At 43.0% G+C, this 21,593-nt stretch overlaps 1 protein-coding gene across 1 annotated transcript in view; it reads left to right on the top strand.

Moving 5' to 3' along the window:
- Nucleotides 1–21,593, top strand: part of LOC147729350 (astacin-like metalloendopeptidase) — a 97,713-nt gene that overhangs the window by 20,829 nt on the left and 55,291 nt on the right. Inside the window, exons 5-11 of the mRNA XM_086959837.1 lie at nt 13,624–13,751; nt 16,521–16,636; nt 16,788–17,013; nt 17,836–17,954; nt 18,088–18,323; nt 18,420–18,495; nt 19,176–19,322. Coding sequence (XP_086815963.1) covers nt 13,624–13,751; nt 16,521–16,636; nt 16,788–17,013; nt 17,836–17,954; nt 18,088–18,323; nt 18,420–18,495; nt 19,176–19,322 — 1,048 coding nt within the window. The remainder of the gene's footprint in view (nt 1–13,623; nt 13,752–16,520; nt 16,637–16,787; nt 17,014–17,835; nt 17,955–18,087; nt 18,324–18,419; nt 18,496–19,175; nt 19,323–21,593) is intronic.

Genomic DNA, 21,593 nt, shown 5'->3' with positions numbered 1-21,593 from the left:
GGGAAACTAGAACAACAACATATGACATCTATTAAATACTATATGTGTCATTAGAATACCACATAACTCACAACTCTCAATTCTGGCTCACCCATTATTTGCTTGGCAGTCACTGCGCATTACTCCGATGCTGCTTCTCTTAATTTTCGTGGTAGGGCCCCCTTGTACTATGGTACCCATACAACAGTTCCCAAGCTATTATGCACGACGCACGCTGGTAGAGTAAGAGAAAACAGGACAAATAACTGTCATGCTCTAGCGTGCCAAAGGCGCTATTTTTAATGGAGTCTGCTGCTAGAAGATGCCACTTACTTAATGATGTCCGGAGCATCCAGTTTCTCAATGGGCACACCGTCCTACAAACAGACGCCGGCTAATCCTTCCTTTAAGGCTGTTCCTCTCTACAAACTTTGAGGTGACAAAGAAAGCGTGATTTTACTGTCACGCTTTAGAGTTAAAAATCTCTTTATTTTACTGCGCCCTAAAACCCATTGTTACTCACTTGATATGGTTCCGAGAAATCCGAAGTGTGCACAGCTTTACACAAACGCGGGCCGGCTCCTACTGCAGATCACGTGACACGTAACAACCTATTCTCTTACTCAACACTAAAAAAAGGACTCTATGGGCTGATTCAAAGATAGATATGGAAAACAGATGCTGAATAGCACTACCGAGGCTGCAAGTTATAACTTACACTGCACGAACACTTATCCACATATGTATATAAATGAATAGAAAAGGGGAAAACTAGAACTATAAAAAGATAAATAAAAACAAGTGAAAAACGAAGAGTGTTTGAAAATTACTGAAACTTCTTACAGAAAGGTAAGTGAGGGAATAGAAAGTAAAAACCCCAATCTGCCACTCCTAACAATCTAATAATGACATCAAATGTCAGCACTTGATATAACAGTTTGTATAAAACAGAATAAATACATTCAATCAGCTCAATTAGACCTTAATTCTTGGGACATAATATCAGGTACAGAACAGTGACGCGGTATATTATTGGAGGCTTATACATTCAGATTAGTACCCAAATTTCATCTCTGTCATTTAGACCAATACTTCGGTCTTATATTTTTCTATTAATCTCGCCTCCAACTTGTCCAGCTTGTTTTTAATTTCCTGCTGTTTCATCTTTCCTAGTACACATAGGACTGTCCAAGTCATGTCATTTTCTGTATGTTGATGGAATTCATAATGATGCAACAGGGGGGCTCCTTGTACCTTACATTTGACCTTAGATTTATGCTGGAGGATACGTTTCTTCACAGCTTGGGTAGTCTGTTCAATATAAAATTTATTACATGGACACTTAATACAGTATATCGTATTCTGTGTATTACAGTATAAACTGTTTTGGTGATGTTTATATCCATTAATTTCAAACTCTATTGTATCTGCAGTTAGGTTACATGCCACACAATTTTTACACCTATAATGTCCTGTTATAGGTGGTAGATTCAGTAGTCCTCGTAAGTCTTGAGGTGGAGAGTCGACTTTTCTAGCTGCTCTTACTAAGCATTGTCTTATGTTTTTGCCTTTTTTTAAAGCAAAAAGAGGCTTTTTTATTCCTAGATGTTCAATAAGCTTCCAATGTTTTTGAATCACTTTTTTAACTTTGTTAGCTTTTGGATCGTACGTCAGTACGCATGTAAGGGGAGTATTTTTTTCTTTAATTTTTGGCACCAAAAGAACCTCTCTAGGGGTAACCAAGCCCTTTTCAAGGCGATCTTAACTAGCCGTTTAGGGTAGCCTCTAGCTACCAGTTTGTCCTTCAGAATTTCTGCATTCTTAAAATATTCTTCTTTTTGCTGCAATTTCTCCTCACACGGAGAAATTGCCCATACGGCAAATTCTCCTTAAGGGTATGGGGATGACAGCTCGTAAAATGCAGCAGAGTATTACGGTCAGTACTTTTTGTATACAAGCTTACTTCCAGGTGGCCATTATCATCTTGGCTATTTACATCCAGAAAATTCAGGGTTTTTTGGTTGCTGGACATTGCGAAATACAGTTCTTGAGTTCTTGAATTCAACCAGTTGTGGAATTCTTGCAATAGTGTGTTGTTACCATTCAACACCATAAAAATATCATCAATATAAAGACACCAAACATTTACCTTGTTCTTAAAAGGATTGGCGTCGCTATATAACCACTTTTTTTCAAATTCCGCCATCACCAAATTGGCGATTTCCGGAGAAAAACTGCATCCCATGGCCACACCAGAGATTTGTAAGTATAACTGGCCTTTAAAGTTAAAAAAGTTGTTTTTTAAACAAATAGTAGCCAGTGACACAAGAAAATCTATAGGTACTTGGTGTGGGCGTTCCCTCTGTTCTAATACATATCTCATAACTGCAATAGCCTAGTCTTGGGGAATATTAGTATACAACGATTCAATATCGAATGATACTAATAATTGATTGTCACAGTTAAAAGACCGATCCTCTATTTTAGTTATAAAGTCCATAGTGTCCTTTATGTATGATTGGTTTCCTTGACCAATGGGATAAGAAAAAAATCTATATATGTTGCCAAGGGTTCTAGCATAGAACCACAGGCCGATACTATGGGCCTTCCCGGAGGATCAATTGTGGACTTATCCACTTTAGGCAATACATATATGTTTGGTACTTTCTTCTGTTCTGAATTTAGGCAATCAAATTCCTTTTGACATAACCATCCTTGTTCTAAGCCTTCCGATGTTAAGTTTAGAATTTTTTCTTTTAACCTCCCTGTTGGATCATCATCTAATTTTCTATAGTGATTTACATTAGATAGTTGTCTATTCACCTCTTGGTCATATTTGTTAGTATCCCAAAGGACAATTCCCCCACCTTTATCCGCCGGTTTGATTACCAACGATGAATTATCTGAAAGATTTTTAAGGGCTATTTTTTCTGCCTTGTTACAGTTAGAGTTAAAATTAATTTTTGGGGATTGTAAGTCATCCAATTCCCTAAGGACCACATCTTCAAATACTAGAATTTCTGGTGGTAGTAATACGCTTTCTGGGACAAACTTGGAATTATTCTTCAAACCACTAATGTTGTTTGACTCATTTGATTCTCGTTCTAAAAAGAAGGCTATTAATCGAATCTTTCTGAGAAAAGTCAGCATAGAGGTGGAAGGGTATGTTGGCTTTGTGGAGTATGGTGGTGAGGGGCTCCATGTAGATGTTGAACAGTGCGGGAGTGGGAACTGTCCTTGGGGAACGCCCCTGCTTATTGGGCGTAGGTCCAACGTGAAGTTTCTAATTTGTATTCTTTGTGAGTGGTTCTGCAGGAAGGAGGTGAACCACTGTAGGACCACGTCTTCCGCTCCTACCCTTTCATGAAGTACATTGATGAGAAGCTTGTGGTCAACCATGTTGTGGGCCGTAGATAGGTCCAGGAGTATAAGTAGTCAGCAGCGGTCCTTGTCAAGTGAAATATGGACGTCATAAATAACATTCAGGAAAGCTGTTTCTGTGCTCCAGCCTTTTCTAAAGCCCGATTAGTAAGGATCTAGAAAATCATTGTTGTCCATGTGTTCGGTAAGTTGACGGAGAACAAATGTTTCCAGCAGCTTGGCTAAGAATGGGAGATTGGAGACAGGCCTGATTTTATTGAGATCATTTGGGTCAGCGCCCTCTTTTTTTCGGTAGTGGTGTAACCTGGCCGATTTTGAGGCAATCAGGCATGATTCCAGTTTTCAGTAAGCTATTAATAATCTTTGTCGAGAGTGGGTCTAGGGATAGTTTGAGTTTTTTAGCCAGTTCGGCAGGGAGGGGGTCTTCGATGTGTGACGATGGCTTAGTTCCGGTAGTCAACTCCATAATTTCTGTTTCAGAGATTGGTTTGAATGATTTCCAGTTATTTGAGGTTTGCCTGGGTGGGTTCTTTGTAGGGGGGCGTGCTTTCGTCAGGTGGGTGGAGGTGTTCCACCAGTGAGAGCTTGATGATTTTCTCATTGAAGAATTTGGAAAAGTTGTCACATAAGTCTTTGGAATCTGGAATTGCAGAAGGGGGGGTTCGGAAGTTTGTTATCTGATGAAATTGAAGAGTTCTTTGGGGCGATTTTTAGCATTGTTTAGTGCACCACAGAAGAAGGTGGATTTTTCAATTTTGATGTACTTTTGTATTTCCTGCGTTCCTCTTTGAGTTGCTCCAGGTAGATTCTCAAAGGGTTGTTACGCCAGCATCTTTCAGCAGCTCTCAGGTGTCTTTTCTCCAAGTTTACGTCTGTGTTGAACAACGATCTTGATGGAAAGTTTTTGACTCTTTTTTGTTTCAGGGGAGCTATTTGGTCTAGTATGGAGATCATAGTTGCATTGTAATGTGAGGTAAGTTCTGTTGTGGAATTATCGCATGTGATGGAGGGGAGGAGTGTGTTTATCTTTTCTTCTAGTGCTGTAGGTGGATCTGGCTTAAATTTCTCATGGGGGGAGGAGCAAGATGGCAGACTGACACCACCACTGAGAAGCTGCAGCATGGTGTGGTTGCTGAGAGCTCCTAACTCCTGTGTCTCTTGTCAGCAGCATGCCTAATGGAGAGAAAACGCTAGAGGGCTGAGGGGGAAAGAAGCAGCGGTAAAGTGACAAGCAAAATCCTGGAGGGGAGAGTGCTGCAGATTTCGTTATCCGGGGTCCGGTATACATCTCTGAACGACCGGCTGACCTGACTTACATGACGGTGGCTTCGCTAGCAATTGAAGGTGCTGGATGCAGGAGCTATCAAGAACCCGACCCATGTGTTTACCAAACCTCCTGATTACCTATGTGGCTGTGCTCCTTGCAGCCCAACATTCTTCTAATTGCCTCAGCACTGGATTAGCCTCGCGGACATGGGTGTCGACTTTGCAGTTGAGAATGGCCCCGCAGAAGAATCCACCTTGAGGGACTCGAGCCATAAGCCACTTGCCGGTGAGTGCAGAGACACCGGGAGGTGAGCGGGTACCTGGGAAGGCTGACACAATAAGAATAGACAGCGCTAAACAGGCTGGGGGTCTCGGCAAGCCGGTGCTCCAATATCTGCAATCAAAGAAGTCAGTGGAGCTACTAGAGGCTGATATAGACACAGAAAGTGCGGCTAGTAACAAACTAGTTGAAATAATCACTAATTAAATTGGCTTTGAACAAGTTAACACTGATGAAGTTCTCAAGGGTGTTGATCAAGAAGAGCTACCTCAAAATGCTACTGGTGCTTCGGATTCGATACTGTCTGATGAGACTGATGAGACTGAAGCTGGGGGGGCTGAAATTATGAACAGTGCGGCCGCTTCAGGAGTTATAGGGGGAACCACAAGCAATAATACAGATCAAATTATTAAGATTCAGACCCTGTCTTAAAAGGGCATCTAACCGTAACCAGTCAGCATGATAAAAGGAATGAGAACGAGAGCAAACAGGGGAAGGAGTTTGGTGAGGTGCGCTCTGGCAATACACCATATACAGAGAGTATACCTCTGGAGCAGCCTATATTTAATGCAAAAATCAGAAGAAGAAGCTATCATTACTGATGCTGCTAACACTACAATTGCCACAATTGCTGCTACAGTTCAAGAGGAAGGCCAAGCTCAAAATCAGGCCCCAGCTGACACATGAACGGAGCAGCAACTCCAGGCAAAAATAAGGGCCTCCCCAGTAACATCAAAAAAGAAAAAGAAAAGCCAGAAAATGATAAACACCGAAGATACAAGGAAGAGTCTGAGTATATGTAGGGTAGGGTCTGCTAGTAAGAAGAAGCTACAAGTGTCTGCTAACAGCTTCATGCAGATATGGGTTCAATCAAAAGGAGGGCTAACATCTGTTATGTCTAGACTATCTGATGTAGGGCTGACTGATAAAGCTACAATTGCCACTAGCCCCGCTGAGAATGCTGCAACTGTACGGGGGTCAAGCTGCTCAGAAACTGACCCAGAGTCAGAGTCATGTATAACACCAGAGAGATCCGGTAATCTATATCAAAATAGATTACCCATGGCTTCATTCAAATCTCTTGAAGTATCTTGTTTGTCAAGTGCGGGGAAGGATTGGCAAAGAAGATTCTCTGAAGAAAAAGATACCCCAATACTTCCTGATACTGCAAGCCTTAAAAGAGCTGAGAGAAAAGACACGAGAGCTCTTTGCTCAAATTCGGGAAGACAATCATAGTATGCAGAATTCCCTGAAAGAGGCAACAGGGAAAGTTGGGGAAATGACTGGTGAGATCATAGAATTGCAGCAAAGAGTGGTTACAACTGAGGAGGTTACTGCTAAAGTGGCAAATCTAACACAACAGCATTATGATCAGATAGCAAGTGTGCAACTTAAACTCGAAGAATTGGAAAATTGGAAGAGGAGACACTATCTAAAATTATTCAGAATCCCTGAAGGGCAAGAGGGATCAGACTCTAGAACATTCATTGTGCAATTGATGCAGAAGGCCTACCCGGACCTGGTAGACTGGGACTGCCAGGTTCAGAGGGTTCACAGACTTCCCTTGGTGCAACGTCGGAAGGATGATCGATACCCGAGGCTGTTCCTGATCTATTTTCGAACTATTTGCTGAGACAAACAGTTTAGAATTTTATAAGATCTTCCTTGAGGCATTTGCTGACACAATTTAATCAGGTTATAAGACTCATTGGTGAAGAAAGTAGGGCTTCTCATTCATGGAAGGTAATGCAAATAACTTTTAAATAAGGCAACTGGAGGATGAGTGCGGGTGGTATCGACCAATATCACTCATCAATACCGACACAAAAATATTTGCGAACATTCTGGTGAATTGTTTATTGCCTGTGCTACCCAGTTTGGTGTCGCCATAACAACATGGCTTTATACAAGGGAGAGACACGGCTGCACACATAAATATGGCTGCTACTGCTTTTGCTGTGGCGAAGATGTGTCCGACCTCACTCTGTTTGTTTCTATTAGATGCTGAGAAGGCATTCGACCAAGTGGGGTGGGACTTTTTGTGGGCCATATTAGAAGCTTTTAGCATTAAAGGGCAATATGTAACTTGGATAAAAGGCTTGTACGATAAACCTAGTACTCGAATTATGCATGCGGGGTTACAGTCTGCCATCTTTCCGATTCCTCGGGGCACCCGGCAAGGGTGCCCCTTATTACCACTTTTATTTGCTCTTTATATAGAGCCTTTTGTCTCAACTCTCCAGAATCAACAGCTAATTCACCCCCTTCTGCTAGGGGACAATTCTCATAAAGTCATCAAATACGCCGATGGAATAGCAGTGTTCTCAAAGGATCCTTGAGGTGCGCTGCAAACTATAACAAAGGAAGCACTAGAGTTCGGGTTGATTTCCGGATATGAACTAAATATAAAATAAAAGCCCGGTTCTTCTGCATTTTAAATCAACTCTACCAATACAAGGGGTTTCCTCGACTGCTACATACCTCTGAGTTAAGATGGAAGCACAAATTGAAAGAATAATCTCTAAACTATGAAACGTTGCTGAAAGATACAGCTAAACTTCTTTAGAGCTGGCAGAGGGTCAGACTGATTTGCATATGGCCATGTCTGAACTGGGGTGGCAGAGTGGGTTAAAGAACGGTGATGGATTAAACCCAGATCTGTTGACGATGCCACTATTGATTAATATGTCATAATGAGAATGTAGTATGTTGATCTGCAACGTCTCAATGCATTATGTAATTGACTGATTTCATGTTTAAAGATGGCGACCATGAATTGGTTATGTGGTCCGTTAACAGTGTCAATGAATTGTAAACATAAAAATCGTCCGTTTCGGCACCGCCATGTTACCATCGACGAAGGTGAATGCCGAAACCCGCCTGGACACCGTGAGCTCAGAAAATAAAACTTTAGAGTTTGCCACCCTGAGTGCTTGTCTTCTTTGCAGGGGCATACCGCGGAAGTTTGGAGCGAATATATTTGCGGAGGGCACCATCCGCTGAAAAGCGCCCGCCCGTGAGTGCAAGGACTCAGTACAATCTTGGAGCAAACAAATTGTTTCCTTGCACCGCATAAACAAGGAAGGAATTGGATGGAGAGACAGCGTGGACCCGCAGGGTGATGGTCTTGACGATACCAAGCCGTTGGTAGGGCGAGGTGGCTGAATCTCCTGGAGAACAACTTTGGAGATAACCGGTGAAGGGGATACACCGCCGAAAAATGTATTGTGGATCGTGACGAAACGGCCTTGGAAGTTTTCAAAAAGAAAACACCACCATCCTGGGGAGGTTTACCCCGAGTAGGCAAGGAGAAACCCACTATCCTGACAAGCCAGTTCGTGGCTCTGGAGCGACTCTACGAGCGCGAAATTCGTAAGTGGTGGGAAGGGACATCGCTGCAAAACTATGTGGAGGTGGAGAGGGTACCACGGGGCCTCAGAATATACCCAGTTCCCGCTTACGAGAACCCTGACCCGCTGCTTCTTGAGAAATGGTCGGAACACACTGCGCATTCATGTAAAGGGATGCTGTTGATACTCATAGAGTTTGCCTGGAGCGACCATAAAAAAGTACGCGAAATGATGGAAAAACTGGAGAGCAAAATAACCCTGGACACTGATTCAACAAGGCAAGACACTCTAACCGAAGGGATGAGAAAACGCCTTAAGATCTATGAAGAGAAAGTCCATACCCGCAAACAAGAGTAGTTTGAGCGGGACGAGCGCTATTATGCATCAGGGAGGGTACTGACATTCGCTAAAAAATATGACGCACCAAGAAAAGCATTGCGCAATAAAGTAACATCGCAAGCAGCTGAAGAACCGGCAACAAGTGAGTCGGATGCAAATATATCTGAGCAATCCGATGAGGAGAACCAACAAGGGAGAAGCGGAGGGAAGAAACAAGGGATTTTTCAGGACAAGTTTCAAATAATCCAACAATCATGGCAACACAATGCAAGGGGGAAACCCCCGGAGCAAATAAACGCAGGAAAACCAGGAGAGGGAGGTACCGGAACAGAAGGAGTAGGTTCCCCGATGATGACCAGGAGCAGGAAGAAGTTCAACAGGCGACAGTGAGCGGAGATGCCTCCGATAACCTGACAATCATCAATTTGACCCCATGTGTACTTACGAAGACTGAGGAGGATGTAGTACAGCTGGGATTGACTTTTTGCCCCAAGAAGAAAATTGAATATACGCAAACACGTATCGATCTTTTCAAATTTGCCAGGCAATTAAAGTTGCATACATTCTTTAAGTTACACCAAAAGAAAATGGAAGGGCGAGATAGAAGAAATACTCCACATGACACAGACATCTTAACAGTACGGGACATCTCAGCGATACAGGTACTTGAGGAATTGCATGGGGAATCGGTGGCAGAAGCAATTCCGGCCGGATTTGCAGGTATAGAAACAAAGGAGTGCCCTAACGAACTTCAGGCCAGTATCCACTTTTGTTCCTCAGATGCCAAATGACATTGTTGATACTTTTGTGGAAAGGGTCACTAAGGACCTGATGCAAATGCGTGACTGTGATGTCAGAGGAAAGAGTGACTGCAACTTCACAAGAGAACAATATAAGGCAATTGAAGATTTGACGAATGATCCTTCAATAATTTTGAAACCCTATGACAAAGGGGGAAATATTGTATTGCAGACGGTGGAGGCATACAATAAAGAAGCATTGAGACAATTGAATAACAGTGAGTCCTATGCTAAAGTAAAGAGAGACGTATATGTTAAAAGTATTGGGGAATGTCACGAAATGTTATGAGAAAGGGATGTCAGAGACAGAAAAATATTTGTTCTTGAGAAAATTGAATCCGATCACCCCTTCTTTTTATCATTTACCAAAGGTACATAAAAATGCCCTCAGCCCGCCAGGCAGACCAATCGTTTCGTGCATAGGGAGCCTGGTAGAACACATTTCGATTTACATTGACCACTTTCTATCTGAATTTGTGGTCAAATTCAGATCATATACTAAGGACACAAAGGACTTCTTGGGGAAACTAGAGAAGATAACCTGGAGAGAAGGGGACTTGATGATAGCCATGGATATCACAAGCTTGTACACCACTATAGCACATTCTCAAGGGTTGGAAGCGACACAACACTATTTGAGTAACAGAGAAGCTAAGTACACGGAACATAACAACATGCTGTTGGAATTCTTGAGATTTTGTTTACACAACAAAATTTTTATTTTTGAGGACCAGCACTTTCAGCAAATGTCAGGAACTGCGATGGGAACCTGCTTCGCCCCCAGCTACGCAAATGTATTCGTGGGCTGGTGGGAGGAGCAGGTGGCCTGGGCAGATGACAAGGGGCATTGGACCAAGTAGATAGTCACCTGGTATAGATATATATATGACCTCTTCATCATTTGGAGAGGTCCGAGGACGAGTGCTGAAGAGTATATAAATGTACTGAATAATAATACATACAATCTGGATTTCACGGTGGAGATGAGTGCTCAGACTGTGAATTTGTTAGATTTGGAAGTGACAGTTGTTGGAAACAAAATATGTACCAAGTTGTATCGTAAACCCACTGCGGGTAATTCGATCTTACATGCCCACAGTGGGCATCCTCCTAAACTGATAAATAGCACCCCGTACGGAGAATTACTCCGTATAAAGAGGAATAACACACGTGATGCAGATTTTCAGAAGGATGCGGGAGAATGTGTGAGTAGATTCCGTAAATGGGGGTATAGTGTACAGACTTTAGAGGGGGCCAAGACTAGAGTGGGTCATCTGAAAAGGGAGAAACAACAAGAAATCCGCACTGGGGAAAGTGGAAAGAAAGATGAGAAGGCAGGTTTTCGGATGATATCCACCTTCTCGAAAGATGCCACAAGACTCAGGCAGATGTTTAGGAAGCATTGGGGCTTGCTACAGATGGACCCTATCATTGGAATGGATATTCCAAGGAGACCCCTATTAACATTCCATAAAGCCAGGTCACTTAGAGATAGCCTCACATGCAGCTTCAAGAAAAAGGAACCGAAAGGATTTGCTAAAGATGTTAGGGGTTTTCATCCCTTCAAAAAATGTAAAGCCTGTGTGGGAAGTAGGAAAGTGGCAACCTACAAAGTACCAGGAATAGAGAAACCCAAGGTGATAAATAAATTCCTAACTTGTACTACTCCCTACACGGTGTACTGTTTACAGTGCCCGTGTGGGTTGTAGTATGTTGGGAGCACCATACACCAGGCCAAGATTAGAGTATTAGAGCATGCTAGGGCCATAACAAATGGTGATGTAACATATCCGGTGGCGCAGCTTTTTAAGGCTCTACACAATGGAAACAGGGACCTGTTAACATATTTTTGCTTGGATCATGTACCACTAAACCCTAGGGGGGGGGGACAGACTGATGACCCTAAGAAGGTTGGAATCGAGGTACATAATTGACCTCCAGATGAAGACACCAGGGGGGTCTGAACGCACATGAGGAAGTGGCTATACATTTGGGTGACTAGGTAGCTGTGGAGTAGGATTTTGAAACTGATAAAAAACTTGATTGATTGGAATGAAGAGATTTTAATGGCGAAATAGGAGATGATGGAGGTATAGGACACTGAATACACGGACAGTATTTGCCCATTGAGGAGAAGGATTGCATGGAGAGACATGGTATAGGCCCATCTATGGGCTAAATGATGATAATGATGTTGGAAGGAAATGACAAAAAAATGTTGAGTAATTTCGACAGCCCATCTGCGGGCAGTATTTGCGGGCAATATAGTTGCGCGAGTTTGGCAAATTGTGCACATTATGATGAAATGTGTCCTGATTATAAAAATATGATGCCACTATTGATTAATATGTCATAATCAGAATGTAGTTGCGGGCAATATAGTTGCGCGAGTTTGGCAAACTGTGCACATTATGATGAAATGTGTCCTGATTATAAAAATATGATGCCACTATTGATTAATATGTCATAATGAGAATGTAGTATGTCGATCTGCAACGTCTCCATGCATTATGAAATTGACTGATTGCATGTTTAAAGATGGCGACCATGATTTTGGTTATGTGGTCCGTTAACAGTGTCAGTGAATTGTAAACATAAAAAACGGCCATTTCGGCACCGCCAGGTTACCCTCGACGAAGGCGAATGCCGAAACGCGTCTGGACACTGTGAGCTCAGAAAATAAAACTTTAGAGCTCGCCACCCTGAGTGTTTGTCTTCTTTGCGGGGGCATACAGCGGAAGTTTGGAGTGAATATATTTGCGGAGGGCACCATCCGCTGAAAAGCACCCGCCCGTGAGTGCAAGGACTCAGTGCAATCTTTGAGCAAACATATATACATATATACATATATATATATACAATCCTCATTTGGCTGTACCCAAGCCTCTTCTCACGGTGGGCAACACGGCAGGGTAGCCACCCCTAAAATATCCACACTGATCCAGTGAAGTGGTTCTTTTGGCAAGAAAAACACCTGAGGCGTGGCCTCAATTAACAAAACATGTTTATTGCAACACTTGGTCCCGATTCCTTTCAGAGTTGCGTCACTCCTTTCTCACGGGCAGGGTTCAGGGCATTTTCACTTTCTTTCAAAGAAACAAGTGCTAATTACGTGTGCATAATAATAAACATGAAAAACATACTTCAGCTGGTCGCCCTCGGGTGTGTCAATAAAGTTATCGTACATACACTTATTGCTGGAAATGCATTTGATAAAACATAATGTAAATTATCCTTTTATATAGAGTGAAAAACGCCAACATCATGTGCAAGTAAGCCAACATGAGACACTCTTGGTGCACTAGTGCCACGATGAATATAAGGGCAACAAGACAAGTCCTTGAAAAGAGTCATGACATTGAATAGTGTACATACATGGTAAATCTACCTATGTAGTTGTTACTCCATTTTAAGAAAGGACATGGTATTATCAAAACAATTCAGCCTCAGTTGGCAATGAGAACTTTTCTGTGAGTCACATTCAAATATTTGTAGAAGAAATATTAGTCTATGGAGCATGTCTTACTGACATTAAAGTAAATCCAGGTTTGTGAACTCAACTATCTATGAAGCCAAATGACTGTGTGCTATCCATGAATGTCCACAATCAATGTATTTGTGAAAAAGCCAATGTTTAGGGTAAAAACACCACAACATTAACATTGTTGAAACATGAATTAACTATAAATGTTATGTATTTTACAAAGGCTCAATATAAATGATGATATAACAACCTTTGAAAACTTGGGATAGTTGGAGCGATAGATTCTGCACCAATTTATTGAAAGGAAAAAGTTCAGATCTGTTTTTCTTTGAACAAGGATTTCTTGCAGACTGATCTATTAGGGGATATTAGGTCCACACTCCAGGGCTCGACAGGAAAAGGACAACAAGTGTGCTAGGTGCTAGTAGGATTACATTTTCTTTTAGTTAGATTTTTGGATTGTTGTAAGGCACTCAAGTTTCAAAGTATCTGAGGTACATATAACTACCACACTTTTCAAACAAAATGGTCTAATACAAGAAGGGCAATAGGGACAGTGGACGAATGTGAGGTTGGATATGGTCAAGTCAGTAAAGAATTGAAGAGTGAAGATTTTAATTTTTTTATTTTTCTAAATAAATCACAATAAACCAGACTCAAGCCTATAGCAGAGCACCTGCATGCATACTGAATCTTCGAAATGTGATGCTGAAGGTATATTGAATGTAACTTTATTCCCCCCAGGTATGCATTCACTAAGACCACTGGACAGGCAACAATTGTCCCCATAAAAAATCCTAATGCAGAAATTGGGCAAAAATTTGGTCTCAGCAACTTGGATCTTGCTAAAATCAACCGACTATATAACTGTGGTAAGTAGCAGTTTTCGATGAATAATTTAGATATTTGTGATTTGCTCAATATTCCTCCTCTGCTATGGCATCCCAGGGTCATTCCTTTTGCTACGAGGTGGCATCCACCAATCCCGGGGATTAAATAAATACCAGCATTCTCGTTTACTATGCAGCACTCCCATCATGGATCAGCATCTTTCAATTGATGTGATTTCTGTATCTCTCCTCTTTGGGATCAAACTATATCTTAAAATTCCGTATGCCCTCTTATCTGATCACATTATCCTCTCCCGCATGTGATCTAATATCACTTCCTACCATGTGATCGCAGAATCTTCCTTTATGTGATCCCAACTTCATCTATTTTCTTCTTGCCTGTCTGTCCACATTATTCTCTCCGAGGCGAAAATAGTATCACCATCTCCACTTTATTTCAGAATATTTTCGTTGCATTGACTCCTTCACAAGATCGCAGCATCGAGTCATTCATGTGATAGTAGCATTGTCTCCCTTCATGTGTTCCCAGTAATCTCTTGTAATGTGATAATATTATCCTTTCCCTTCATGTGATCACAGTGTTCTCTCATTATTGTGATCATAGCATTCCCTCCCTTCTTGTGTTCCCAGCATTCTTTTCATGTGATCCAATTAAATACATACCAGTATTCTCATTTACTTTGTAAATTCCTATCATATATCAGCATCACTACCATTATGTGATTTCTGTATCTTCTCTTCTTTGTGAACACACTTTATCTAAACATTTTCTATGCCCTCTCATCTGAACTCATCATCCTTTTCTGCATGTGATCTAATATCACTTCCTTTCATGAGAACGCAGAATCCTCCTCTATGTGATCCCAAATTCCTCTTTTTCATGTGATCCCAATATAGTCTTTGCCCGTAGGTCCACAATTTTCCCTTCAAGGTGAACCCAGTATGACTTTCCCCACTTTATATCAGAATCTTTTACTTGCATCCACTCCTTCACAGGATCCCATCATAGACTAGTTAATGTGATCAAAGCATCCTCTTCTTCATGTGATTTCAGCATTTTCTTGTTCATGTGATCATAGCATCCTGTCCCTTCATGTGATCCCAGCATTCTCTCTTTCACGTAATTATAGCATTCCGTCTCTTTATGTAAGCCCAGTATTCTCTCATTCATGTGTTCATAGCATCCTATAGCTTCATGTGATCTCAGCATCCTCTCATTCACGTGGTCATACTCTCTCTTTATGTGATCCCAGCATTCTCTCATTTATGTAAACCCAGCATTTTCTCAATCATGTGATCATAGCATCGTCTCACTTCATGTGATCCCAGCATTCTCTCTCTTCATGTAATCATGTACTCTGTCATTCATGTGAGGTCATTATCCTCTTATCTCATGAAGCTTCGGAATCCCATCCTGTCATCTGATATCATCATCCGCTCCTCTAGTTGATCTAGTATCACTTCCTTTCACATGATCGCAGAATTCCCATTTATATGATCCCACTATCTCCCTGAATTACCTCTATATTCTCTATTCTCTGTGCAATCCCAGCATTCCATTGTTGAAGTGATGCCAACACATTCTGCTTGATGTGCTGTATGTATGGTTCCAGCATCCTCTGCTTCATGTGATCTCTCTTTATCAAGGAATTCTCTTTGCCTGTCCTCTCTTTTGTGGGATCACATCATGCTGCTCTTTAAGTGTGCCATGTGAGCAACCTTTACGCAATGTGATCCCATAATCCAATTTCAGTATTCTTCACTTAACTTGACCCTAACATTCCCTCATCCTCATGAACTAACCTTCATCTCTTCTTGTGTCATCCTTGCAGTCATTCTTCCCAGCAGTGACAGTTATCACTTCTCTAGTGATCCTTGCGCTTTCTCCTCTCTCCTTTCCATGTTACTTCAGAAACCTTTCCCCGTGTGATTCTGTAGCCTCTTCTCCATGTGCACCACATAAGATGTGCATCATCTCCTCCATGTGATTGCACTATCCTGTCCTCCAAGTGATCCCAGCATATTGTTCTTTAAGTGGCCTAGGTATATTCTCCATTTGCTCTCAGCATCATGTTCTACATTTGATCCCAGCATCTTTCCCACCCTGTGATTCCACTATACATTTGATCCCAGCTTCCTTTCTACCATTCTACATGTGATCCCAACCTCCTCTCCTTCATGTGATTCCAGCTTCCTGGTCTTCATGTGATCTTAACATCCTCGTTGACGTGTGATCTAAGCACCTTGTCTGTTATTTCTGGTCTCTGTGTTATCCCAGCACCATCTCCTGCTTGTTATCTCAGGATCCTTCTCACCAGGTGATCTCAACATCCCTCTCTGAACATTACCCTAGCATACATGCCTCAATTGTTTCCAATAATTTTCTCTGCTCATGTGATCTAAACATTTTCTCCTTTCATTTTATCGCAGTATTCTCTTTTATCATAAGATTTATCGCTTTGTGCTTCTTGTGATCTCAGCATTCTCTCCTACTACTTGATCGCATAAACGTCCAGTCTGTGTGAGGTCAACACTCTCTCCTGTAACAGCTGCAAGTGCTGCGTCCCCCAACTTAGGACTTTTATTAGAGCTTCCTCAGTGTTGCTACAGAGTGTAGGTGCTGCTGCTGCCTTGTTATTGATGATAGTGTTGTCATGGTTTCTATCTGAAATACCTACATCGGGAAAATGTAAATGTTCAAATCCAACGTGCTTTACTGCTTCTACCAGTAGTAATAACGCATAAATAGACCTGCTCATTAAAGGTACCTTTTCTTCCTTTCCCTTTCAGATATGAACAGCACAATCTCCAGGGTGGGCTTTGGATTTTTGAGCTCTACCAATTACCCTTCACATTACCCAAACAATACAGAATTTTCTTATCTGATTCGAGCTAATATCGCAAAGGTAAGTCTGCAGAAAGTTTCTTGTTGGTTAAGAGTGCTTGCCCATTAAGTTTTCAGGCACTGGATTGCACGTTTGATATGAAAGACTCCCTTGATGCGGAAGACTCAAGGACAGTGTTGATGCCAAGGTACCTCTCTACCTTCTCTTCCAGATTTTGCTCACATTTACCGCCTTCGATATTGAATCCTCTCCAAAGTGTAAATCTGACTATGTCAGGGTTTATGATGGGATGACCAAAGACTCCCCGGTCTTACTGAACAATGCCTGTGGGAGAGGAAGAGTGCCACCAGTGGTGTCTTCAAGAAATGTCATGCTGCTGCAGTTTGTTACCAATGGAGCCATCTCTGCCAGCGGGTTTAACGCCTACTACCAGAACGGTAGGAGACTTTCTGTTTCTTATCTCATAGTCACTAGGTTGTTGAGCGCTTGAATGGCAAATTAGCTTATACCACCTTTATATATTGTATTTGAATCACTTTAAGACACATTGTGATAGCATTGGCCTTTTCTATAGCTAAAAAAGTTTACATTGAATGAAAAGAGCCATGTAATATAAAACTAGCACCTAAACCTACCTGAAATGGGCCACTGGGTCCTAAAAGCAGGTATGACACTAGAGTAAGTGGACAGAGGTCAAAAGCACTAAGGGAGAGAAGTGAAATGATCACCTAGGCAAAGTGCCCATCCAGGAATAAGGGATCATTGAGAGATATGATGGAATTTACATGTATGGAATTTTTATGTGTATGCTACTGATCATGGGCCTGATACCAGAGTATCTCTCCCAGAATATCGTCTGACATAAATACTGTGACTTAATGGATTTCCTAAAATATTGCCACATTGTGTTCATAATAGAAGTCTTCACTCAGTTGGATGAACTGTTTGTAAACAATATCCAAGACACAATAAAGAAAAGTCAGACAGTAGTTTTGTCAATGATATTCTGACATGCTACCCTCATTGTGAGTAGCCAATGTCAATGCCTGTCACAGGCTGTGCAGCCTGTAGTCATGTTGAAAATGAGGTTTGAAGGAAATTAATGGAAGAATTAATAATTTGACTTCTTACAAGCATTAGTGAATCATCGCTGCATATTGCTAAAGTGTTTGGAACAAACCAGTGCTCCTGGCACGTAGCTTGTGATTGCAAATAGAGGTTTCTGTATGTTTGACAGTGTGTCTCTCTTTGCTTTCTAGTTGCTTGTGCCCAATCATACAGCACTTCCCCAGGGACCGTCACATCACAAAACTATCCTCAGAACTACCCAGCCAATTTGGACTGTGGGTACTACATCTCGGCCCCATCAGGGAAGAAGGTCAGTAGCACAACACAGTCTTTACTATTGCACTGGAAGAGACTATGATACCATGTCAAGTGGTAGAAGATTGTGAGTACATAACATTGCTCCTGAATAAGACTCCTCTTTTCTACTGTGTCTCATATTGTAGATTACATTGGAGTTCACTGACTTTGACTTGGAGCCCAGTATGCCCATCTGCCGCTCAGACAAGCTTGTCATCTACGACGGACTCACAAACAAGGACCCACTGATTGGACGATTTTGTGGATCCGGTCCAGTTCAAAAAGTGGAGTCCAGTGGGAACTCATTGCTGCTCCAGTTCCGCAGTGATAGTTCAGTTCAGAAGAAAGGCTTCCAGGCTACCTACATTTTTGGTAAGTTGAGGCATGCAAAATAAATGCTTTGGTGTGCTAAGGTGGGTTCAGTTCTGGTATGTGGTATTGCTTTGCGTGGTACTGTATATTATGTTTTTCATTTAAGAATGCTTTCCGGAAGATTTAGAACTGCAGCAAAAACAGGCCAAGCTAACCACAAATTTACCACAGAAGCTACTCAGGTACCAGCCATGAATTTTATTTACTAATTGGGTTACTCTACTGAACATTTTTCTTATTTTGGTAACCCACAAAATTAAAGATCACATGATTGTTGTTTTGAAAATGATGTGACAAAACTCACTGGTGCAAAATCCCACAGCTAAACTTGCCTTTACAACAGAAGGTATGAGCAAATGAAACTCACCTTAAAGTCACTATACCATGTTCCAGTACAGTTTAAAATCAAACCCAGAGAACTTGTCAAATCACAAAAAACATTTTAGCACAAAGGACAACGATACCTGCAAACAATGGACCACAAAGGGTCCTCCTTTTAGTCATCGCACGGAAAATCCTTTTAACGAGATCTCTGATGAAAAAGCAGAGGCCAGATTCTTCAAAGAGCATGGCTCAAGGCAATGGGACATGTTCAACGATTCGCGTGACCCATGAGCTATGATCACAGATTCATCATATCCTTCCTGGCCTCTACTGCACACCTCTGGCAACTGTCCTTTACTTCTCTGTGAAGGCTTGAAGCACCAAAATGTGATTGTGCAAAAGTGTGAGTGCCATGCATAACTGTCAATGAAGTGAATGTGGCACTTGTTTGCATTCCTTCTCTCTTAACCTCAACTCATCCTCACTATCATGTTCTAATCCATCCATTGTTATGATCTTTATGACGTCTCTGCTACAGGTTAAGGACCACTTTATAGTCACAAAGATAGCCAACTTGCAGATGGAATATTTACTTACAACTGAGATGCTCTTATCTGAACTTGGCCACAGATACTTGGAGCTACAAATCACTATGAAGAATCGTGAAGGATTTGAGTTCAATGAGGCAAGAAAAAAGAAAAGAAAAAACACCTCCTACTAGGGTATGTTGTCTAGACACAACACTGTAGCAACTAAATATTTATCCCCATACCAATAAAATCAAAAATAATTTTACTACTTTGATACAATGCAAATATTAAGACACTATGTTGCAATATTTCAGTTGCACCTCAAGCAATGGCTGGTGCTTTAGACACACACTACTCCTATTCCAAAGCACTCTGGGGCAGATTTACAATAACTGGTACATCCCTGCATATCAGCAGGGATGCGCCATTTATTGTGCGCCGCAACTACGCCACCCTGGATGTGCCGCATTTACAATGCGGCGCAGCATGGGGCAAAAACGGAACAGATGCATCATGCATCTATGCCGTAAAAGCGGAGCATTGCCTGGAGTTGCGTCACAAGCGCGACGCAGCTCCAGCAATGCTCTGGGGGGGGTCCTAACTCCACGATGCTGCATCAAGCCTTATGCCTGCTTGAAGCAGGCGCAGGGTTTCGACGCAGCATGGGCCCAAAAGTGACATCTTGTAAATTTCACTCAGCCACTTTTAGGAGGCAGTCCTGCGCCGGAACGCCCCCCCATGCGCAGGAACGCCTCCTTCTGGCACAGGGCTTTACAACATGACGCATGTGGGAGATGCGTCCCATTGTAAATACCCCACACCATGGCGCATATTTTGCGCTGCCGCAGCGTCACTAAAGGGAAGCAGCAGCGGTGTAAAAGAGGCGCAAGAGGCTTGTAAATCTACCCCCCTGTCTGCATTTAGTTACAGTAGAGCTCACACTGCCTTAACATATCTCGTTAGGTCCCGAGAGAACCTCATTGGTTGTTTGTGAGCAGTTGCTACCTGAATGCAAGAGCACTGTTTGAAGCTTAACCTGTTCCGGGCACGCGTCGGCCAATGGCAGTCGCGAGCACTACCTCCCAGGTGCTGCGCACATCCGTTGGCCGATGCAGCCCCGCCCACTCATTCATTCTCCCGCACTGCGGGAGAATTTACACCACGGTTAAGCGGTTAATACAGAAAAGACTGAGATCTTACTCTTTGGTGGAGCTAGTAGTATATAGGACAATTTGTGGTGGCGGATACCTCCGAGCACTGTACTAGAACCAAGGAGTCTGTGATTCTTGGTCTACCTTGCTCTCGATTTGGGAGTTTCCCTTTCCATGCAGGACCAGGTTAATGCCAACTGTGGCAAATGTTTTGGTCTCCCTTCACATGTTTGTAATATTCCAGTGGAATGATGAAGCAGAGTATTCCAGACACTGATTCTGAATAGGCTGCATTATGGCAATGCTCTATATTTTGGGAAGCCTGATTATCTATTTAACTATCTGAGTCCAATCAAAATGCAGCAGCCAGACTGATCTGTAACCGGGCCCTAAATAGCTGTGCTTCTCTCTGCCTACATTCGCTTATTGGCTACCTGTTCATAGGAGAGCTAAAGTCAGGCTGGTATGTTATGTCCACAAAATTCTATATTAACGTGGGCTGCGAACTCTGCTCCACCAGCGGACCTTTGCCAACTCTGTGCTCCGCTGGGAGCATGCAGTTCAGCAAAAAACTCTGATTCCGCTCCATGACGGAGTTTGCCCCTGCCACCCACCCTTACGGTCATGCCCGGAATGTGACAGCCAAGCTGGCACCACCCCTAGGTTTCCCTGGTTCACACTGAGGGGTGCACACATCAGCTCTGGCCGTGAGATGGCCCTTGCCCTTGGAACCCTGAGACTTCACCACCCCCTTCCGGCCCCCCGAAAGGTCGACCGGTTGCTCAACGACGGTGTAACCAACCTCCCCCCCAGACTCCTCCCCGGACAGCGTGAGGGCAAAATCCTCCCCAGCCGCCACCTCCCAGTCATCAGAGTCCTCCCCCCCACTGCCCTCACTGCTCACCCCATACCCCGCCAACTGACTCAAGCTCTTGGACAGCCTGCCCTGGGACGCCAGTGGAGCCTGGCCCTGCACGTGCTCCCCAACTGCCAGCTTGGGCCCTCAGGCCCCTCCCCCCCGGCACCCTCCTCCTCCTCCGGGACCACCTCCCCTGCCCCCACCTTGGCAGGGAGGCTCAACCTCCTCCCCCCTTTCTTGGGGGCCTCCTGCGGCTTCCTGCCCTTCCCTCTCCTGGGCCCCCCCTCGCGAGACCCAGAGGGCTCGTCCATGCAGGCTGCCACCACCGCAGCCACCCCCGCCGATGCTGACCTGGTCGGGCGGGTCATGCCGACCCAAGCCTGGTCCAGGACACCGGGCTGGAGGAGATCTGCCCT

This window comes from Lissotriton vulgaris, chromosome 2_2, assembly GCF_964263255.1.
Source record: "Lissotriton vulgaris chromosome 2_2, aLisVul1.2, whole genome shotgun sequence".
Taxonomy (NCBI): domain Eukaryota; kingdom Metazoa; phylum Chordata; class Amphibia; order Caudata; family Salamandridae; genus Lissotriton; species Lissotriton vulgaris.
Note: the sequence above shows the minus strand (reverse complement) of the source record. Positions and strands in the feature narration are given on the sequence as shown.